The sequence below is a fragment of the Ictalurus furcatus genome, chromosome 12, assembly GCF_023375685.1.
Source record: "Ictalurus furcatus strain D&B chromosome 12, Billie_1.0, whole genome shotgun sequence".
NCBI classification, from domain to species: Eukaryota; Metazoa; Chordata; class Actinopteri; order Siluriformes; family Ictaluridae; genus Ictalurus; species Ictalurus furcatus.
This window is the reverse complement of record NC_071266.1, coordinates 2,255,759-2,278,034: the sequence shown is the minus strand read 5'-3', so window position 1 is coordinate 2,278,034 and position 22,276 is coordinate 2,255,759. Positions and strand designations below refer to the sequence as shown.

General features: G+C 39.0%; 1 protein-coding gene across 4 annotated transcripts in view; it reads left to right on the top strand.

The window, feature by feature from the left end:
• The window catches only part of LOC128615476 (probable ubiquitin carboxyl-terminal hydrolase FAF-X), a 59,244-nt gene that overhangs the window by 10,332 nt on the left and 26,636 nt on the right, over positions 1–22,276 (top strand). For 3 of the 4 annotated variants that reach the window (XM_053637608.1, XM_053637607.1, XM_053637609.1), the window contains exons 2-15: positions 6,919–7,184; positions 9,122–9,267; positions 11,111–11,190; positions 11,308–11,420; positions 11,595–11,813; positions 11,965–12,080; positions 12,170–12,421; positions 12,562–12,700; positions 12,960–13,112; positions 14,039–14,143; positions 14,447–14,653; positions 14,789–14,925; positions 19,327–19,460; positions 19,650–19,737. In XM_053637608.1, the coding sequence (XP_053493583.1) occupies positions 7,062–7,184; positions 9,122–9,267; positions 11,111–11,190; positions 11,308–11,420; positions 11,595–11,813; positions 11,965–12,080; positions 12,170–12,421; positions 12,562–12,700; positions 12,960–13,112; positions 14,039–14,143; positions 14,447–14,653; positions 14,789–14,925; positions 19,327–19,460; positions 19,650–19,737 (2,012 nt within the window). In that variant the 5' untranslated portion in view covers positions 6,919–7,061. Of the gene's footprint in view, positions 1–6,918; positions 7,185–9,121; positions 9,268–11,110; positions 11,191–11,307; positions 11,421–11,594; positions 11,814–11,964; positions 12,081–12,169; positions 12,422–12,561; positions 12,701–12,959; positions 13,113–14,038; positions 14,144–14,446; positions 14,654–14,788; positions 14,926–19,326; positions 19,461–19,649; positions 19,738–22,276 lie in introns of those variants that run through there. The other variant, XM_053637610.1, reaches the window with a different exon arrangement.

The window sequence follows — 22,276 nt, the reverse complement described above, 5'->3', positions numbered from 1 at the left end:
AATGCCCATGCGGCTGTTCGCATTTCACTTTCGCTTTCGAATTAGCGCCAATTGAGGGGCGGCAATTGCTTGAATGGTTGGTTCATTATTATTCGTAAGGAAAAACACAACAACAAATCAAAAATATTGCCAAATAGGCGCTTTTACATTTCTCTTTGAAACTAAATCTTCTACCATCTTCTGTCAGTCAGCTCGCCTCACTCATCACGTGATAAATGAAATCTGACTCCTGCTGTTCTGAGCTGTGACTGACTCATTTGGTTCATGCTGAATTGAGCAGACGCGTTATAAGTGATGTAATTAGTGTGTGGCCAAACACCATGTAACACCGGCAACACCGACTATCGCAGCAAGCTTAGCAACACCTATGTCAGGATGCTATTAATTGATTTCAGTTCTGCCTTCAACAGTCCTTCCATCCAAGCTGATCTCCAAGCTTACTGACCACAGTCTGTTAGGCTTGACCACCACAACTCCTCCACCCTCATTCTGAACACTGGCGTACCACTGGGCTGTGTGCTGCGCCCAATCCTCTACTTCCTCTTCACGTACAACTGCATACCTGCGCATGGCTCTAATTCCATAATCAAGTTTGTAGATGACACCACCCTGGTAGGCCTGATTAGTGACAACAGTGAGACGGCCTACAGGGAACAGGTCCAGCACCTGACAACGTGGTGTGCCAACAACAATCTAGCACTCAACACCCAGAAGACCAAAGTGCTTATTGTGGAACGAGGACAAGGAGGGGCCACACACACAGCCATCCTCATTGATGTGGTCGAGGTGGAGCATGTGACCAATGTCATGTGAAAAAATAAGTACACCACATGGAAATTGTTGGCTTTTTTGACACGCTATACTTACAAGTAGGGCTGCAACCGGACGGAGAATCTCACCTGTGCATGCGCGTCTCCTTTACTCCTCAACTGCCTGTCAGACTTATCAACTTTCTCCACATATACAGTGGAGAAAATGTCAGAGAGAAGCGAGGCTGATATCACCAAAGTGTGTGTGAGTTAAAGGTACAGACAGGAGCAGTATGGCTGCACTGTTGTGCAAATACAGTATATGTTAATAATCAAAGGACATTATTTTAGAAGCTCACACAGCTGATGTTATTGTTCAAAATGAGTCTTTATTTATTCGTGTATACATTACAGCACAGTGAAATTATTTTCTTCACATACCCCAGCATATTAGGGAGCTGGGGTCAGAGCGCAGGGTCAGCCATGATGAAGCGCCCCTGGAGCAGAGAGGGTCAAGGACCTTGCTCAAAGGCCCAGGACAGGTAGCTTGGCAGCACAGGGATTTGAACTCTAGTCTCACGGGGATTCCGAACATTAGTCCGATGTCTTAACCACTGAGCTACCACCGCACTCTTTTGTGCCACACTGAGAAGTTGTTGACCATGTGAACATTAGATAGAACGTTAGAGCTTCTATTTGTATATTAGCATTATCATATTAGATACAGTGGAGTCTCCATTGGTTAAATCGATTGATTTAATCATATCGTATACAATATACACAAGATGGTCAAAGGTTTGTGGATACTAGATAAACACACCCATATATGGACCTTCCCCAAACTGTTGGAAGTAGAGATGGGTGATATGGCCAGAAATTTTATCGCGATAAATTTTTCTATATTGTTTGAGCTTGATAATTATCATGACACTTCATGATCATGATATCATGATGATTTTATTACACTGTCAGTTGTAAAGAATATCCTTCTAAACAATGCAGGCTGAATACATGAAATGTTCATTACTGTTTTAAATCATTAAATATTTATCATCAGAACATAATATACATCACACAGTATACAAAATATGACACAAGTATACATGAAAGAACACCTCCTTTCTCCACTGTACTTAGTAGCATCATATGAAACTCATGAAATAGGTTACAGGTTGTTACTTTCCATATTTTTTTTTTATTTGTTTATTTATTTTGCTGCTTTTAAAACAGTTTGCTGCTTTTACCTGCATCTATGGATTTATCATTGTGTTAACAACATCTAGAATCATAGACTAATGATGATTTGACATTGATTTATTGAACAGAAAATTTACACTGATCAGCCATAACATTAAAACCACTGAGAGTTGAAGTGAATAAAATTTATTGTCTTGTGACAATGACATCTGTCAAGGGGTGGGATATATTAGGCAGCAAGTGAACAGTCAGTTCTCGAAGTTGATGTGCTGGAAGCAGGAAAAATGGGCAAGTGTAAGGATCTGAATGACTTTGACAAGGGCCAAAGTGTGATGGCTAGACGACTGGATCAGAGCATCTCCAAAACGGCCTTGTGTGGTGTTCTCAGTATGCAATGGTTAGTACCTATCAAAGGTGGTGCAAGGAAGGACGAACGGTGAACTGGCGACCTTTTAGCAAATATGTCTACTAGTTTACACAATAATATTTAGCCTAATGTTAACTAGCTTTTATAGTGCTCTGTTAGCTTAATTAGCCTAGTAGCTAATTAATTCATTTTGTTATAGCTAATCAGTAAATCATACATACAGTCCCCTCTGAAACTATTGGAACAGCAAGGCCAATTCATTTGTTTGTGCTGCACACCAAAGACATTTGGGTTTGAGATCAAAAGCTGGATATGAGACGATAGTTTATGATTTCAGCTATTTCCTGGAATTTACATCTAGATGTGTTAAACAACATAAAACATTGAACCTTTTGCATCAGACCACCCAATTTTTAGGCATGCAAAAGTATATGAACATATTTGTTTGCTTATCCCTTGCTTGCAATAACTGCATCAAGCCTACAACTCACTGACATCATCAAATTGTTGGTTTCTTCTTATGTGATGCTTTTCCAGGCTTTTATTGCAACCTTTTTCAGTTGTTGGTTTTGGGAAGATTCTCTCTTCAGTCTTTTCTTCAGGTGGCGAAATACATGCTCGATTTGGTTTAGGTCTAGTTTTTGACTTGGCCAGGCTAAAACCTTCCACTTTTTCCCCCTGATAAAGTCCTTTGTTGAGTTGGCAGTATGTTTTGGCTCATTGTTGTGCTGCATGGTGAAGTTCCTCCTGATTAATTTGGATGCGTTTCTCTGTAAATTGGCAGACAAAATGTTCCTGTAAACTTCTGAATTTATTCTGCTGCGACCATCATGAGTTACATCATCAATAAATATTAGCGAGTCTGTTCCAGAAGGAACCATGCAAGATCAAGCCATGACACTACCTCCACCATGTTTCACAGATGAGCTTGTATGTTTTGGATCATGAGCAGATCCTTTCTTTCTCCACACTTTGACCTTTCCATCACTTTGGTAGATGTTAATTTTGGTTGCAGAACTTTTGTTTCTTGTCTCTGTATTTCTTTGCGAATTCCAATCTGGCTTTCCGATTCTCACTGCAGATGAGTGGTTTGCATCTTGTGGTATGGCCTCTATAAGTCTTCTTCAAACAGTGGATTGTCATACCTTCACCCCTGCCCTGTGGTCATTGTTGTTGATGTCACTGAAAGTTGTTTTTAGGTTCTTCTTCACAGCTCTCACAATGTTTCTATCATCAGTTATTGTTGTTTTCCTTGGCCAACCCATTCAGTGTCTGTTGCTGTACACCAGTGGTTTCTTTTTTTCCCCCAGGACATTCCAAATTGTTGTATTGTTTACGCCCAGTGATTGTGCAATGCCTCTGATAGATTTTCCCTCTTTTCTCAGTGTCAAAATGGCTTGCTTTTCTGACTGATCTCTGATCTTCACGTGAGCTTATCCTTTTTTGCAACAAATGCAGTCTTCACAGGTAAAACTAAAGACTAAAACCAAGAGTAGATATTCAGAGCAGTTTATTGTTTAAAAAGTCAGTCTAACAGGACACACCTGGTAACAAGAAACACCTGTCAGTCACATGGTCCTATATTATTCTCACCTACAAACTGGGTGGGCTGATACAAAGCGGAGTTTGCATGTTCTCCCCGTGCTGCGGGGGTTTCCTCTGGGTACTCCGGTTTCCTCCCCAAAGACATGCATGGTAGGCTTATTGGTGTGTCTAAAGTGTCCGTAGAGTATGAATGGGTGTGTGAGTGTGTATGTGATTGTGCCCTGCAATGGACTGGCACCCTGTCCAGGGTGTATTCTCCCCGCCTTGTGCCCAATGCTCCCTGGGATAGGCTCCAGGTTCCCCGTGACCCTGAAAAGGAGTAAGCGGTAGAAGATGGATGGATGGATGTATATATACCAGGAAATAAAAGCTGAAATTCTAAACTCTCATATTCATCTTTTGATCTCAAACCCAAATGTCTTCAGTCTACAGCAAAAACAATTGAATTGGGCTTGCTGTTCCAATAGTTTTGGAAGGGACCGTATCCTGTTTCACATTCAAGCCTACTTCGACACACACTTGTGATTCACAGGCGAACTTTTGTTGGAAGACCTTTTTTAAGAACCATGCATCTGAGTCTCTGTAAGCAGTGCAACGATGACATTGAGGTTCAATCTGCCCATCATTTTCCCCATAACACTGATTTTGGGCTATTTGTTGTGAAACTGCGTTGAGTTTATTCACTATTACATTATTCTCGACACTGTGAACACTTGGTGTATATTTGAAACAATGCATATGAAAATACTAGACTAATAGTCACACAGCATTATATTTTCAGTATGGGATGCACCAAAATTTTGGCCGCCGGAAATGCCATTTGTGTCCGAAAGAGAAAAAAGGCCGAAAGTATGAGCCAAAAATAAAATGTTTTTACCCTACGCTGCTGTATTTAAATTGTTTTATTGTTCTTTTTGACTTTTAGCAAAAGTGTTAACTTCATTGCCTTTTTCAATTGATATTCAATCTAACACATGAACATGATTAAAAAGCATAATATTTATTCAAGTGTTCAAGTATTTTATTCAAGTATTATTCAATATGAATTCAAGTGTAATTTTCAGTTTTGGTTTTCTGTCAAGTGTTCCCACAAATTTCAGTTTCGGATTGAGCCAAAAATGTTCACTTTGGTGCGTCAATAGGTGATACGATATTACGAGGAACAGGTGGCAAGCCTACTTGCAGCTTTTGTTATCTCCTGGTGCCAAAAGCGATGGCAGATGGTGTCCTTTTTTTAAACGGTGGAACAAATTGGTAGTGTTTACAGACTCAACACTGGATGACATGGACTTTTGGGCCTAACTGCGCTTGGAGGTCTTTAGACATGACTTTACGGATTCATACCTGATTTCATATTCTTTAATTAATCCTCTGAGTAAATCAGCCTTGTCCCTGTCAGTATCAGCATTGGAAACAAAATTGTTTGTGTGTGTGAACTATCCAAAGGCCAGCTTTTTCTGCTGAATCCTGTGGGGGGTGAGCTGCAAATTGTTGCCAATGTCAACCATCTTTGCCAGAAAACACTGAAACAGTCTGGGCAAATATGCTTCGGGATGCTGTCATCAGTCATAACCAGTTGCATTTGGTTGGCTGGCAAAAGACTATATTTCCAACATGTCACATGCCTCCACTCAGACCACCTGATATTGTGAAGCTTTCTGTCACGGACCGTGGGTGGAGACAGAAACAGTCGCGGGTGACAGAATCCAGGCAGAATAATCCAAAGGGGAAAGACAAAGTTCGTGGTCGATAAACAGGCGAGGGTCAGGCGATCAGGCAAACAAACAAAGGCAGAAATCGAGGTCGGGGACGGAAACACTGGTCAAAAGTAACTTTGTAAACGCATGAGAAAAAGCCTTAGAGAGTGGCAGAGAAGAAGTCAACTGAACATTACTTCACAAAGTCTCTTCGCTTCCAAAGTTTCTCTTATGCTGTGATGGGAGTGTGTTTGTAATGGGATGCAGGTGTGTGTGATTTGAACTCCGGGGAATGCGAGCGCTTGCGTGTGTGGGAAGTGTAGTCCTCAGCAGCCATGTTTGTAGTTAGTGGTGCCTCCTGGGAAACTGAGTCATGGCTGGGCTGAGATATGACACATTTCCCTACATTTTCTTTTCTTTTTTCTTTTGCTCATGTGTGTATAGTGCACATAATATACACAAGGGAATTCCCACTCACAGTCATTTGCCATAGTTTTGGGACAATGACTTTTATGGCAGCCTCATCTGTGAAAACGGAGAGCAATTTTATTGTCCACTAATACAAGCCTGAGTCATGGAAAAGAGCTATCAAAAAGCAGGCCCCAAAATTCAGCTGACTTTTCCTTCAATTCCATTCTGATTCGTGATTCCCCCTTGACTAGAATGAAATGATTCCTAGCCTCTTAAATAAAGCAATGTCCTCAACATAGGAAGATGTGGGATGTGCATGTTTAGCCTAATAAAAGCCTTATGATGACTGAAATCTTTTGTCCCTATATAAAAAGCACCAGATTTGTCTGCTAGATGATGTGAATGACACATCTTACCACATTTCTGTGCATTTGTCATGGGATTCATTCTATGGCACTTGGAGGCAGTTTTCGCTCAGGTTTGATCTGACGTTTTTCTGCAGTTGGCAGAATGCCAAAGGAGTTACTTAATGTCTGTTGTGTTTTGAGCATCTCCCTCAGTGTTACTTTTGCGCAAGGCAAAACAATATACTGTATTTATTCGTCAATGGCTATTAGCTATTTTGCTGGTACGCAAGTGAGAAATAATTAACCCCATGCATTTCGGAACGTGGTCACACATTCGCACCAGTTCTGTGCACCCCTTAATATATTCAGTGCTACTATTGGAGCGTGTCCTTGTAACACTGTGGTAAGGGAGTTAACAGATTAGAAACACAGACTATGGCAATGATGCATCTGAAATTTCTATCAGAAAGTCAAATGGAAAAATTAATGAAAGTTAAAAAGAAATGACAAAATATAACAGAATAATGGCAGTAGTTGTACTGCTGCTATCTGCATGCTTTATCTCTTCATTTACATAAATCTACATATCTGCATGTATCTTACAGGTTATGCAATGGTCACTGCAACTCAACCTAAGCTCCTGGTGCTGCTCTCCTCATCTTTCAGCTTCTGGTTCCATAGTACAGTGATTTCTCTTGCTTCTGCTAAATAAGCAGACAAGATTGCAAAGATCTGCCCTGTGCCCAGCATGACAGCCACCACCCGGGGTTCCCCCATGGGGAGCAGTGACAACCAGGGACAAAGCCAAGCCCCGGATGGTCAGAGCCAAGCCCCGGATAGCCAGAATCAAGCTCCTCTACCCCAGAACCAGGTGTGTGTGTGTGTGTGTTTGTGTGTGTGTGTGTTGTGAGACAGACCCAGGAAACATAGAATTACTTATTAAAATATTAAAATTTAAGTGACTAAATACTCAGCATTATAATTATAGAATTATCAGCATAGGCAATGTTTTCTATGTTAGCTTTTGCACAGTGCACATTGCTCAGACTCAAGGAGAGCGATGTAATCTGAATGCATAGTTTTGATGAAAACCCTAACATTTGTCTAAGCTTTACCCAAGATTAGAACAACCCGCTTCCAGAAGGAAAAAAATTTCATGCATATACAGATATTGGAAAGTCCCTATACTTTGTACATGCGTATTAGAAGAATTATTTAGAAAGCAATCATGGTATTAGGTCACTGGGACTTAAATGCATTGGCAAGAACTAAAATAAAGCAAATTTGCTGATCAGTGTTAAAGGTTTCATTTCATATCTATGTAGATAATAGAACCCCAATTCTGAAAAAGTTGGGACAGTATGGAAAATGCTAATAAGAACAAAGAGGAGTGATTTGTAAATGTACTTTGACTTATAAATACAAGGTATGTTTTACCTAATCAACAGCATATTTTTCGAAGGTAAACATTTATTTTGAAATTGATGCATGCAACACGTTCCAAAAAAGTTTGGGACAGGAAGGTGATGTGAAACAGGTGAGGCAATCATCTAATCATAGTATATAAGGAGCCTCCAAAAAAGGCCTAGTCCTTCAACAGCCAGGAAGGGTCGAGGCTCGCCGATCTGCCAATAGATGCACCAGGGAATAATCCAACACTCTGAGAACAACATTCCCCAAAGACAAATCAGTAGGATTTTGGGCATTTCACCTTCTACAATGCACAATATAATTAAAAGAATCGAGGAATCCAGTCAAATCTCGGTGCGTAAAGAGCATGGCCAAAAATCACTTCTGAATGCGTGTGATCACCAATCCCTCAGATGTCACTGTCTTAAAAACCGTCATGAGTGTGTAATGGATATCCTGACATGGGATGTAGAATACTTTGTTAAACCTTTCAGTCAGCACCATTCGCTGCTGCATCCACAGATGCAAGTTAAGGCTTTATTATGCAAAGCAGAAGCCATACATCAACACTGTCCAGAAGCTCCGCCCACCTCTCTGGGCTCGGTCTCATCTGAGATGGACAGTAGCACAGTGGAATCGTGTTTTGTGATCCGACGAGTCAACATTTCAAATAGTTTTTGGACAAAACAGCCGTCGTGTTCTCCGGGCCAAAGAGGAAAAGGACCATCCGAGCTGTTATCAGCATCAGGTCTGAAAGCCAGCGTCTGTCATGGTATGGGGCTGTGTCAGTGCCCATGGCATGGGTAACTTGCACATCTGTGAGGGCATCATTAATGCAGAAAGATATGTACACAATTTGGAGCAACATATGCTGCCATCCAGAGCAGGACAACGCCAAACCACATTCTGTCCAGATAACAAGCGCATGGTTTCGTAAGCAGAGAGCTCAGGTGCTAGCATGGCCTGCCTGCAGTCCTGACCTGTCTCCAATTGAGAATGTGTGGTGCATTATGAAGTGCGAAATGAGGCAACGAAGGCCCCATACAGTTGCGCAGCTGAAAAAATGCAGACTGGATAAATGGGGGAAAATTCCACTTGCTAAACTTAACCAAGTAGTGTTTTCAGCACCCAAATGCTTAATAAGTGTTATTAAAAGAAAAGGTGATGTTACACCGTGGTAAACAGTCGACTGTCCCAACTTTTTTGGAGTGTGTTGCAGTCATCAGATTTGAAATTAATATATTTTCACAAATAAATTAAATTCACAAAGTAAAACATCAAATAATGTGTTAATAATGTGTTTTCAATATAGTACAGGGTGAATTTAATTTTCAAATGATGTGTATATGTCTGTGTGTGTGTGTGTGTGTGTGTGTGTGTGTGTGTGTGTGTTTGTAGACAACTTCCCCCAACTCTTCTAATGAAACATCCCCATTGAGCCCACTGGAGGGACATAATCAGGGTGATGCTCAGCAAGCACAGGAAGAGGAGGAGCCAGCATTCCCCCACACAGACCTGGCCAAGCTGGATGATATGATCAACCGGTCTGTGGTCTTCTAATGTTGAGCAAATTTTAGCTAGTTTTTCAGTAGAAAGATTAATATAGCAAGATGATATTCAAATCAAATGGAGAACTTGTTAAAATTATGCTTATTGCAGATGTGGAGACTAACAGTGCATTAACCTTTAGAATACTACACTCACTGGCCACACCTGCATATTCATGCAATTAATCAATTTAAGAATTCACGTGTAATGGTGTGGGAAATGTTTTTCTTTTTCGCATGCACTGGGCGCTTAATACCAGTTGAGCATCCTTTGAATGAACCCTTTGTATTGTTGCTGACCACATGCATCTTATAAAGGCTACTTCCAGCATGATAATGCTCCTTGTCACAAAGCACAAAGCTCAAACTGCTCCCATGAACAGGACAATGAGTACAGTGTACATCAGTGGCCTCCCCAGTCACCATATCTGAATTGAATAGAGCACCTTTGGGATGTGATAGAACGGGAGGTTCAAAGCATGATTGTGCAGCTGACAAATCTGCAGCATTTAGATTTCAATATGGACCAGAAATTCAAATGAATGTATACAACACCATGTTGAATCCATGCTACCAAGAACTGAGGCTATTCTGAGAGCATTGGGTATCCTACCAGTATTTCCAATAAAGTGGCTGGTGAATTTATGTTGCCTTAATTACATGTTCTTTGACCTATGGCTTGTATTTGTCAGGAATAAAAGCCTGCAGCCACACCGGCCCTTTGGGATAAAATTGAAGACCAGGGGTCTAGATAATTGCTGCATCTTTTATTATTATTTATTTATACTATTTTACTTTTCCTCAAGGTTTCACGGGGTGTTTGGGGCCCTTAACATGCTCAAAAATTCATGATAATCGTCAGCCTTTTGGCCCAGGGTGGCACATCAGCGTGGTAGGGGGCACTTTTACACGGTACAAAAATTTGTTGCATATATATCATACATACTTGTATATGTATATGTACGTAACTCGGTACACATATTGTTCTCATCGACCTGAACAACGTTCATGCTGACAATCATTATCTTCGCCCAACAGGAAGTCACCTATTTTGTGAAAATTGCAGGCTCTGAATATTTAAATACTCCTCCAAGGGGATTCATGCGATTCTCACCAAACTTGGTCAACATTTTGCCGAGATATTGAGGGATTTTTGATATCTCGAACGGTGTGGCCATGGCAAGGCAGTACATTTATGGTGAAGGAAGGGGTAGTGCCTCATATTTTCTGAGTGCATTGATTGATTTAGATGAAGTTTGAGCTGTATATTTGATACTGGGGGCTGATTACATGATGTAGCTATTGTGAGTCACGGTCATTGTGCCACCAACTGGCAGCAGGAAGTATGGTACTTATAACAGACTTTGCAATAATCCTCTTATCTTTACCCAAATCACCTCAAACTTGGTTAGAATATTGGCAAGACAATGCTGATGTAAAATTGCAAAAAGAGTGTTGATATATTAGTGTTGCAGTGGTAATGCATCACACTTTATTACTCTTTTGTTTGTATATTTGAGTGCTTTACTCAACAGCATTCACTTCACTATGCATTGTTTTCATACACCCACCGGGTGGCGGTGGCACCGTAGTGCTTGGGCTCGTAATTGCTGCTTGCAGCTATATTTTATTTTGGTTTTACCGATTATAACCGATATCGTTCACCAGCATTGATTGACAAATAATGTTTTCTTTAAATAAAACCAGCAAGTAATAATGTTGGCAGAATTTTAATGCATTATGTATAAATAATTATTACATTATGACATACACTAAGTATTCATTAATGTAATGTAATATAGTAATTTATTGTAATATTATTTTGTCCTCAATATTTTAGGCCTCGTTGGGTGGTTCCAGTCTTGCCAAAGGGGGAACTAGAAGTTCTACTTGAAGCTGCTATAGCTCTAAGTAAAAAGGGTAAAAAGGAATCATAGTAATACTAATAATAAAATATTCAAGCTGTATTACAAATGAACCTAGCTGTGGTTTGGATTCTGAAAGGCATTTGTGCTCTGTTTATTTTTTCCCATGAAGGGCTTGATGTGAAGTCTGAGGCATGTCAGAGGTTTTTTCGAGATGGCCTGACAATTTCATTCACAAAAATTCTGACAGATGAGGCAGTGAGTGGTTGGAAGTTTGAAATTCATGTACGTAACTGTCAGAGCTATTCATGTCACAACTGCTTTAGGCATTATAATAGATCATTGAATTGTTTACCCTGTGAACCCATGAGATGGTTTGACCTTTATTGGACCCAGACAACGTGGCATTCTACTAATGTTATCTATTCTCTATGCTGGGCTATTGATTGCCCTCCACAGAGATGTATCATCAATAACACCCATCGGCTGGTGGAGCTATGTGTGGTCAAGCTGTCTCAAGATTGGTTTCCATTGCTTGAGCTCCTAGCCATGGCAACCAACCCCCACTGCAAGTTTCACATCTACAATGGAACACGCCCATCTGAGAGTGTACCTGCTGGTCCCCAGCTCGCTGATGATGAGCTGTTTGCATGCCCACCAGATGTTCGGTCACCTAAAGTAAGTTCAACCTTTACTTTTTCTTTCCTCCATCAGTTGCAGCAGACAAAACTTAGATACTCTACAAATATAATGATGAAAGTTATAACTTTTTCCTCATTTCTGCTTTCATCATCTTTATTAATTTTATTCTGTCTTTCTCTCTGCCCAGGGCTGGTTGGTGGACCTTATAAATAAATTTGGCACACTTGGGGGGTTCCAGATTCTGCATGATCGTTTCATGAGCGGCCAAAGTCTTAATGTGCAGATTATTGCAGCTCTAATGAAGTAAGATGTTTATCTCTACAGAAAGATGTCTCGTATATAATGTCAAAGGATGGAGTAATAGTTTAGTTTGTTTTTTTCTTTTTTCACAGGCCATTTGGGCAGTGTTATGAGTTTTTGACATTGCACACAGTGAAGACGTTTTTCTTGCCTGTGATAGAAATGGTTCCACAGTTTCTGGAGAATCTCACAGATGAAGAACTTAAGAAGGAAGCCAAGAATGAGGCCAAAAATGATGCTCTTTCTATGATAATCAAGTCCTTGAAGAATCTAGCATCGCGGTTACCAGGCCAAGAAGAAACTGTCAAGAATTTAGAAATCTTTAGGTTAAAAATGATCCTTAGGTGAGTGACCTTAACAGTCAGCATTAGGTTTGTTAGTGGCTCAGATTGGCAATGACTGTTGTAATCTGTCATTCCTTTTGCATTCTAAAATAAAGTTGCTTAAATCAAATACATGCAAATAAATCATGTGGCATTTTCAGGTTATTGCAAATTTCTTCTTTTAATGGAAAAATGAATGCACTAAATGAAGTAAACAAGGTGATCTCAAGTGTTTCATATTACACCCATCGCCATGGCAACCCAGAGGAAGAGGAGTGGCTCACTGCGGAACGGATGGCGGTAAGAGAAAAATTTATGAATATTTTTGACAGTGAGTAAAAACTGTAAATTCAGATCATATTTTGGCTACTTTGCTTGTTAGCTTATTTTAAACGAGGTATGTACTATTAAAACATCTCATTCAAAATATATTGACAGTGGCAAATAATGAGGAGTTGTGATCTGCTCATTATTTTATTTATTTATTTTTGCTAATATGGGACTTAAAAAAAGTCTTGATTTTATTATGAATAACCTTCTCTTCATCTATCATTTTTAGGAATGGATTCAGCAGAATAACATTCTGTCTATTGTTCTGAGGGACAGCCTGCACCAGCCTCAGTATGTGGAGAAGCTAGAGAAGATATTGCGTTTTGTAATAAAAGAAAAAGCACTTACTCTACAAGACCTGGACAACATCTGGGCTGCACAGGTACTTCAGCTGTAATGACTTGAATTTAGCTCAATTACAGAACAGTAGACAACAGCGGGTCTCATTTACCAAGCTCAATATGAACAGATTTTTCCGTAAATCGTTTTTTTTTTCATGAAAATCAAAATTTTTTTTTTTATATCCTACTTGTGCTGCTGAGTGTGTAAATTTGTGCATAAAAAGAATAAATTGTGCAAACCTTGTTTGATTTTCTTGAAATCATATAAACTGTGACGAGTTACTACACTTTTATATATGGATTACAATGTCAAATTTAAATAGCTTGTTTAAATAGCTTTAGAGTTTAGTTACAGAAATGTAATGGAATTTTTGTGAAACCCAGCAGTTTCATGTTAATGGCATTAACCGAAGAAATATTAAATATAAAAAAGAAAAGAAAACAAGCCAACATAAATTATATTATAGATTTTATTCTGTTTTCCTGTCAAACCATTTTCTTTTCATCTCACATAATTCACATGTAATTCACCTTTTCTGTAATTTGGCTCCAGATTTTGGACTTTCAGGTAGTGTTACCTGTTAAATCATTTTTTTTTTTTTTTTGCATAGACCTGAGTCAAAATAACTTTCACTTCTACCACTGGCAAAGTCTTTTTTTGCCTTTCGCTTGTCATTTCAGCTGAATCATTTGATCTTAGTCTTTTATGGGGTTTTGTGGGCATCACCAAATGCAAATCAGCTGTGCTGTGCATGTGCCTGGTAATTTATGGGTGACTGGCATTCATCAACATACGCATACGAAGAAAATCAGTGTTTTCCGAAATGTTTGTAAAACTGGCTGAAATTTATAGTTCGGTTTGGCTTGCGCAAATATTTACACAAAACTGTACTAAAATATTGATAAATGAGACCCAATATTAGAGAGCCTAATTGTCAGAAGTCTTTTCTTATATCTGTTATTTTAGGCTGGTAAGCATGAAGCCATTGTGAAGAATGTCCATGACCTGTTGGCTAAGTTGGCTTGGGATTTCTCACCAGAGCAGCTTGACTATCTGTTTGACTGCTTCAAGGTCAGAGATACTGAAGTTAGAACAAATATATATATAGGTCATCATTACAGTGTGTAGATGATGTCTATATAAAAAGCCAAATGTTTCTGATGATTCTGAAGGGACAAATGGGAGAAGATCTCCAAATTGAATTTTAGCTTGTAGCATCATACCCAAGAACCTTTTTATGTAGTTCCACATTAAGTGGTCAGATTTAAGGGCCTATTGCAAAATGATTAAGAAATATTATTGATTTTGTTTATTTATTAGGTAGGGCTACAGTTGTGCACTGTAAGCAGCAAATCTTATTTTCTTTATTGACAGGCAAGCTGGACAAATGCAAGTAAGAAGCAGAGGGAGAAGCTGCTGGAGTTGATCCGCCGGCTGGCAGAGGATGACAAGGATGGTGTGATGGCTCACAAGGTGCTTAACCTGCTGTGGAACCTGGCGCATAGCGACGATGTCCCTGTCGACATTATGGATCAGGCCCTAAGTGCCCATATTAAGATTTTGGACTACAGTTGTTCTCAGGTCTTTTATTATTCAAATTCACCACTAATTTTTGTTTATCAGCCAATTAATAACACACTACTCTATGTATTATATTGCCAAAGACACTTTTAAATATTTTATTCTATTTGACACATCTCTTTCACATCTCTATAGGACCGGGACACGCAGAAGATTCAGTGGATCGACCGTTTTATCGAAGAATTGCGAACCAATGATAAGTGGGTGATCCCAGCATTAAAACAGATCCGAGAGATCTGCAGCCTGTTTGGCGAGGCCCCTCAGAATCTTAGGTCAGTCAAAAGCACTTTATATTTAATAATACTTCTGCTAGAAAGGATAATTCACTGTGAGATTTCACTGTGTCTGTAACTTAAATTGTGTATACTGGTTGTAAAATGCATAATTTGTTTCATTGGGTAGACTTGCCAAGTCAGACACTTTTATTTGACATTTTATTTGACATTCATCATTAAATGTAACCATGTGGGGACCCAGGGTAGAGTAGGTGCCTAGCAGCCCAGAGAACTAGAGAACATGGAAGAAAAGGAAATAACTACAGAGTTGATGTCACAAGATGTAACAGATGTAAAGAGGATTACAGTCAAGAAGAAAAGCTGCGTTATTTAAACAGGAACCTACATCGTAACCTTTAACAAACCCTACCATCCAGAAAAAATCCAAATAGTATACATAAGAGTACTTGTCTATGTATATACCAAACCTGCTCAGATGTTTCAACTGTCAGAAGTTTGGACTCGGATCTGCAAACTACAAAAACAAGCCCACCTGTGGTAACCTCGGAGAAGAAAGACATGGTGAAGACTGCAGAAGACAGAAGAGATGCAATAACTGTGCATCTACAGTATTTCAATAAGACGACGTTATCTATAGTCACATTACAATAAACACCAATCTCCAAGCAGTAGTGGCTCGACTCACTTTGCACAAAACTATTACTCTGTGTTCCATCGACATAGCTCCCAACTCTACTACAACGTACCAAGACCTAGCTAATCTGATAGATCAGCTACCACCCCATACATCATCATGGGTGACTTCAATAGTTGCAACCCTTTGTGGGGAGGAAAGATACTTGGGGCAAAGGGCTAGAAAGCTCATCAGTGGAAGAGAGACATATGTTTGTTAAATGATGGCTCCAATACCTATTTGCACCCAGGACATGGAACCTTTTCTCCTATCAAGCTGGCTATCTGCGATCCCTAACTAATGATTGACTTTTCATGGCAGGTCTAGGACGATCTATGTGCAAGTGACCACTTTCCCCTAATGATAACATCAATAGAAGCAGACAAACAACAATGACATTAAAAACTCAAACTAAAACAGCTAACTGGAATGCCTTCCAAAACCACTGTTATGAGAGATGATAAATGATAAGCCTCAAGACCAAGAAGATCGCATAAAATGGTTTACATATACCCTGATTACAATTGGTAATGCCAAAACATCAACAAGACAATTAAAAAGACAAAACCCATGGCTTGATGATGCATGTAAAAGCCTCATCAAAGCATGGAAAAAAGCAGTAAGAGTGTTTGATAAACAACCAACATGCGAAAATCTTACCAAAATAAAAATCTGTCGAGCGCAGGCACAAAGGTACATAAATGAAGCAAAAAAACAAAGCTGGAGGAAGTTTGTGTCCAGTTTGACATTTAAAATATCAAGAAAGAAAGTATGGAATGTGATCCAGAGATCATATGGAAGGCAAAGGAGGTGGAACAAATAAAGCACATTAAGAATCAAGACACCCTGCTAACCCAAAAACATGAAATGGCAAACATACTAGCAAAAACTTTTGAAAAGAGAAAGTAGAAAACTACCATTCCGGATAACTCGGGTAAAACAAGAAAGGAATTAACTAAACTTCCACACCAAAAATATAGAGCCGTATAACCAGCTATTCTCAGTGGAAGGACTTTTAGACTCCCTAAGGTGTTGTCACAACACTCCAGTTGGGCCGGAAAGAGTACTCTATCAATTTCTAAAGCACCTACTACTGAAAAATCTTAATGATGTTTGAAGGCGTTACACCACCTTCCTGGCTAGAAGCAATAGTCATTCCTATACCCAAGGCAGGCAAAGATCATACGGACCCTAACAACTACCATCCAATAGCACTGACAAGCTGCATATACAAAACCATGGAAAAGATGGTAAATAAACGACTCGTCTATAACCTGGAATCTGACTACCAGATAAGCAACCTTCAGTGTGTTTTTAGAAGAGGAAGGGGCACCTTATTAGACTGGAGTCGTACATCAGGTACAATTTTATCAAAAAGAAACCTGTGATAGCAGTATACTTTGACCTGGAAAAAAGCATACAACACTACCTGGAAATATGTGATTCTAAGAGACCTACACAAAATGGGATTCAGGATCAATCTACCTATATTTATGTCCAGTTCTTTGACTAAAAGATATTTTCGAGTTCAGATTAGAACCACTATGTCAAACTCCACATACAGGAGCAAGGAGTTCCTCAAGGAAGTATCCTATCTGTTACCCTGTTCATGATCAAAATAAATAGCACGTTAGAGCACCAAATATACAGTGCAGTCTCTGTTGTCCACATTTGCATGTTACATGGGGAAAATATGTGTACAATCAAAAGACAAATGCAATTATGCATAAATAAAATAAGCAAGTGGGAAATGGAAAATAGCACTTAGAATAAATGCAGATTTCCCACATGTCATGGAAAACCTGAAAATTTGTTGACAGTCATAGAAAACAAATCCTGTGCTCTCTTGGAATGTTAGGTGCAGAGGTGGGTAGAGTAGCCAAAATAATTACTCAAGTATCAGTAAAAGTAATAATGTTAATAATTACTTGAGTAAGAGTAATAAAGTATCCAATAAGAAGACTACTCAAGTAGCAAGTTACTAGTTACTTCAGATGTGATTAAAATGAAGGGAAAATCCTGACTCTCAGACTGCATGGAGAACTGTACGTCACATCTCTCCCTGAAAGTCTGTCTGTTCTGTTTATATGATATAAAATGTGGGTTCAAGATGAACACAAAATCTCACACACCTCAAGAAACAAACATTTCTAACATGTTAACAACACAAACTGGTCAGCGTCATTAAACAAGACAACAGAGAACAAAAGAACACACTATGGAACAGAACCAAAGAGAACGTGTGTGTAGAGAGTGAGTGTTTGTGTGTGTGTGTGTGTTAGTATGTTTGTACATGCGTGCGTGTGTGTTCTGCCTCCCTCAACATGCTCACTTCTCCCCCCTTGTCAAGAAAGTGCATTCTTTCGGAAATATCCTGAATTAGCATTCTGCTGCTCATAAGAGAGTAGCTGATCGATATCTATCTTGAATTGGCATTTTGACTAGTCAGGATAGGTTCATGAGCTCATGTGCAATATTCTATCATCCTGTCGTACCCTCTAACTATCAGTGGCTGATGATAGTGTCGTCTGTGGCTTTGAGGGGGGAACAACTTGGCTGTGGCCAGACATACGTAACATGTCATGTACAGCACTAGGGTCTGTATGTAAATGCAGTGTTTCCCATTAATTACCACCACAGTCTAATTTGTGCCACAGTTTCATAATGAACCGAAAATATTTTTACACTTCTCATAACATAAAATATCTCTGTTTTGTGCCGTTGCATCTCTCACTCTATCTCTGACCCCCCCCCCCCCCCACCCCCAAGTCATTCAGAGCATCCTTTTATTTTCAAAATGGTTTTTAATTTATTCCCTTGCAACATGTAAAATTATGTTATATAATTTATGTAAATACAGGGTTTCTTTACCGGTTGTTAATAGACAGGAAGTGTTCTACCAGTTTACTAGCTAGTCTTATTAGGATGATAATAGATAGTGATCCATCCATCCATCCATCAAACACTGTAAGCCAGCAGTGAGCTAAAAAGTGCCATCACTGAAGCTTGTGAAGTAGGCAAATTTCCCCATGTGCAGTATGTTACAGCAATTAATTACAGTTTAAACACGGCATACCTGATTAAAAGTACAGCTGTGAGTGAGGTGTAGGACAACTTGTACATGGGACAGAACGCATAATAATGAAACACAATCGACAAATCTTATTTACAAGATAGTAATATGACTTATAAATTAAGCTCTCATTAAAATGAGTATTTCATCCCCTTGAAGCAACGTTGTAGTCACAACAGTAAAGTGACGAGCCTCTGTTACCAATGATTTATTGATTTATTGATTTATTAAGCCAATGATTTATTATCCGGGGCTCACAATTAATTATAAAGAGTCTTACTACATGAATGATTACCAGTATAATGATAGCTGGATGGATCGCTCCCAAGAATGCAAAGGCTAGCCATAACCCCAATTCCGAAAAAGTTGGGACAGTATGGAAAATGCAAAAAAAAAAACAGTCATTTAAAAATTAAATTCATCCTGTACTATATTGAAAACACATTATTAACACATTATTTGATGTTTTACTTTGTGAATTGAATTTTTTTTTTTTTAAATATACACTCATTTCAAATGTGATGACTGCAACAATTTTAAAATGACCTTTAAAATTGTCTTAAACAGAGTGGAAACCCTGTAAATGTTATGTGGTTACAGATGTCATTTGAATTTCTAGTCATTTCTGTTTACCCTGCTTTTATAGAATGTTCTTCACAGTGTCTCTGCATGTTTGTGTTCACCCTGACAGCCAGACGCAGCGGAGTCCTCATGTGTTCTACCGACATGACTTGATCAACCAGCTGCAGCACAACCATGCACTGGTCACACTGGTTGCAGAGAACCTGTCTGCTTACATGGAGAACATGCGACAATTCTCTAAAGGCATGTCCAATGACTGCACATGTGTGCTTTTTAAAAGCTTTTGTTTGGTATTTTTTTATAGTCCGAGTTAGATTGGTAACGTATTTAAAAAAAAATTATAATAATTGTTTGTGACTGTGTGTGTGTGTGTGTGTGTGTGTATAACTTCCATGATAAAACTTTGGTTCTAAAACTGCGTGTGGTCTACAGAGCATCTAGGTTTTGACCCTCAGACAGTTCGTGTGGGCAGCCGCTACAGCCATGTGCAAGAAGTTCAGGAGAGACTCAACTTCTTGAGGTCAGAAATGGCCTCCTCCAATAAATAATCTTAAACTTAAAATAAGCTTAAATAATCCCAGTGAATTTATTCAGGTCTAAACATATGCTGGTACAAATGTAATTCAAACATGTTACCAAAATAATTATACGTTGACGTGCTAAAATATTGAAAGGTCTGTTTCATTACAAAGATAATGTTTTTTTGTGTGTTTATTTTGGTAAATATTAATCCTACTAATTTTGGTCAAAGAGCAAATGGACCACAAAGGAGCTAGAAGGCTATCTATGTGAATGACAAAAGATTTTTAAAAATGTGTCAATACATGAAATTAGATTACACAAAGTAGTTGACGGCTACATGAATAAGCAGAAATGTAATCATGCTTTTCCTTCCTGTAGGACAAATGAAAAACCCTCTCTAGATGAGCAGAATTGTCAAATGAAACTATCATTCTTATCCACTGCTATGGTAAACTAAAGGGTAGATATTCAAATTACACTGCTAAATATGACTAGCATTAGCTACATGTAGTAGTACAACATAGTCCATCAACTGTATTAGCAGGTGTAGCTTAACCTATACACGAGTTCACTACAGGTCATATCACAATTGAGAATATGCCCCAAATTCATTGCTCTAGTAGAATTTATTTGTAAATGAAATGATACTCACCTTGAAATGTCCTTTGTATAGCATTTGTTCAGTCTACAGGTCCTCTAACACAGTCTTAACTGTCTGAATTTGTCCAGGCATGTTAAATGGATAGGGGAGGGGACTCAAAGTGGAGAAAAATTAAGTTATCAAGCCAATTTCATTAAATTACTATAACTTAAATTTTGTTTTAAATCAATTAATGCAGAAAGTTCTGTTTAAATTACACACAATATTAAGTTGATGTAATTATCAACATTATTGTGTCAACACAACTCATCAAAATAATGTTTGAAACTTAAAATATTTAATGAATTCAATAAATTAGAATTTTTAGCTTGCAACCACACATTTATTTAAGTTGTGGTAATAGGTCCCCTGAATTACTTTTTAGAGTGTACAAAGACTTCCTATACAATTGTGTGCTTCCAATTAGAGTTGGGGTACTCGATCCCGGACTCGAGTCCAATTGAGAATGAACTCGGACTTGTCACGCACTCGGGTACGTTTGTACTCGAACTTGACACGGACTTGGACATTTCGGACTCGGGAATTTTTCCAAGTACAGTCGAGTCCGCGTCATGTGTAACATGAAAAGAAAGAAAAAAAATTTAATAACAAAATTAAGATAACAAGAAATTAATGAATGTCTCCCTGCCTGACCAGCAGGTTGAAGCACGTGCACAGAAAGCCGCCTCATCGTGCGAGTACCGAGTTCTCTTTAGCGGCTTATTACGCTTGGACGGTCAAATAAATACACACACATCATGTCAAAATGCAGGTCTAGCTGACTGTTCATGCAAATACATGTCTTAAGTGAATGTAAACAGTTGGGAAAGAAATTGGCGGTGTGTCAGTATATTGGATCTGTGCATTAGGTCTTAAAGTCGCAGCAGTCTAATAAACCTGCTGCTGTTGTGTCATTAACAGAATTGAGTATAATGCGTTACAAAGTAACACGTTACTGTAATCTAATTACTTTTTCTGATAACAGAGTAATGTAACGTATTACATTTTAAACTCGATTACAGTTACTGATGTCAATAAAATTATATTACTTGCATTACAAATTTACTGTTAAGAAAACAATATTACGTCAAATGCATTTTAAAAAATAAATCACGTTCTGCTCGGCTGCCAGGAGCGTAACCTGAACCGGGCATTGGGTGCTATAGCGCGGAAGACTTTTTCTTTATCCCCGAATAATTCTCCACTTGGAGCGGTTTGTCACTATTCGACAAAGGTGGACTCGGACCCAACGCTACTTCCAATTCATAATAGTAATTCCTTATATTTATATAGCGCTTTTCTAGGCATTCAGAATGCTTTACATTGTATGAGTGAAATCTCAACCACTACCAGTGTATCACTAGGATTATGCGACAACAGCCATAGTGCACTAGAACGCCCACCACACACCAGCTATTGGAGGAGAGGAGAGTGATGTAGCCAATTCAGGGATGGAGATTATTAGGGGACCATGATAGATAAGGGCCAATGCGGGAATTACGCCAAGACACTGGGGTTAAAAATCGTACTCTTTACGAGCGGTGTCCTGGGATTTTTAATGACCACAGAGAGTCAGGACCTGGGTTTTAATGTCTCATCTAAAAGACAGTGCTGTTTTTACAGTATAATTTCCCAATTTCTATACTGGGGCATTGGGACCACATGGTGAGCACCCCCTGCTGGCCTCACTAATACAACCTCCAGTAGCAACCTTAGTTTTCCCCAGGAGGTCTCCCATCCAGGTACTGACCAGGCTCAATCCTGTATGGCTTCAGTGGAAGCCCAGTCAAGTGCTGTAGGGTGGTATGGCTCTGGCAACTTTATGGCAACAGTTTGGGGAAGACCCACATATTCCCACATAGGTTGCATTTTGAATGTATCATCATCCCTCTTACAA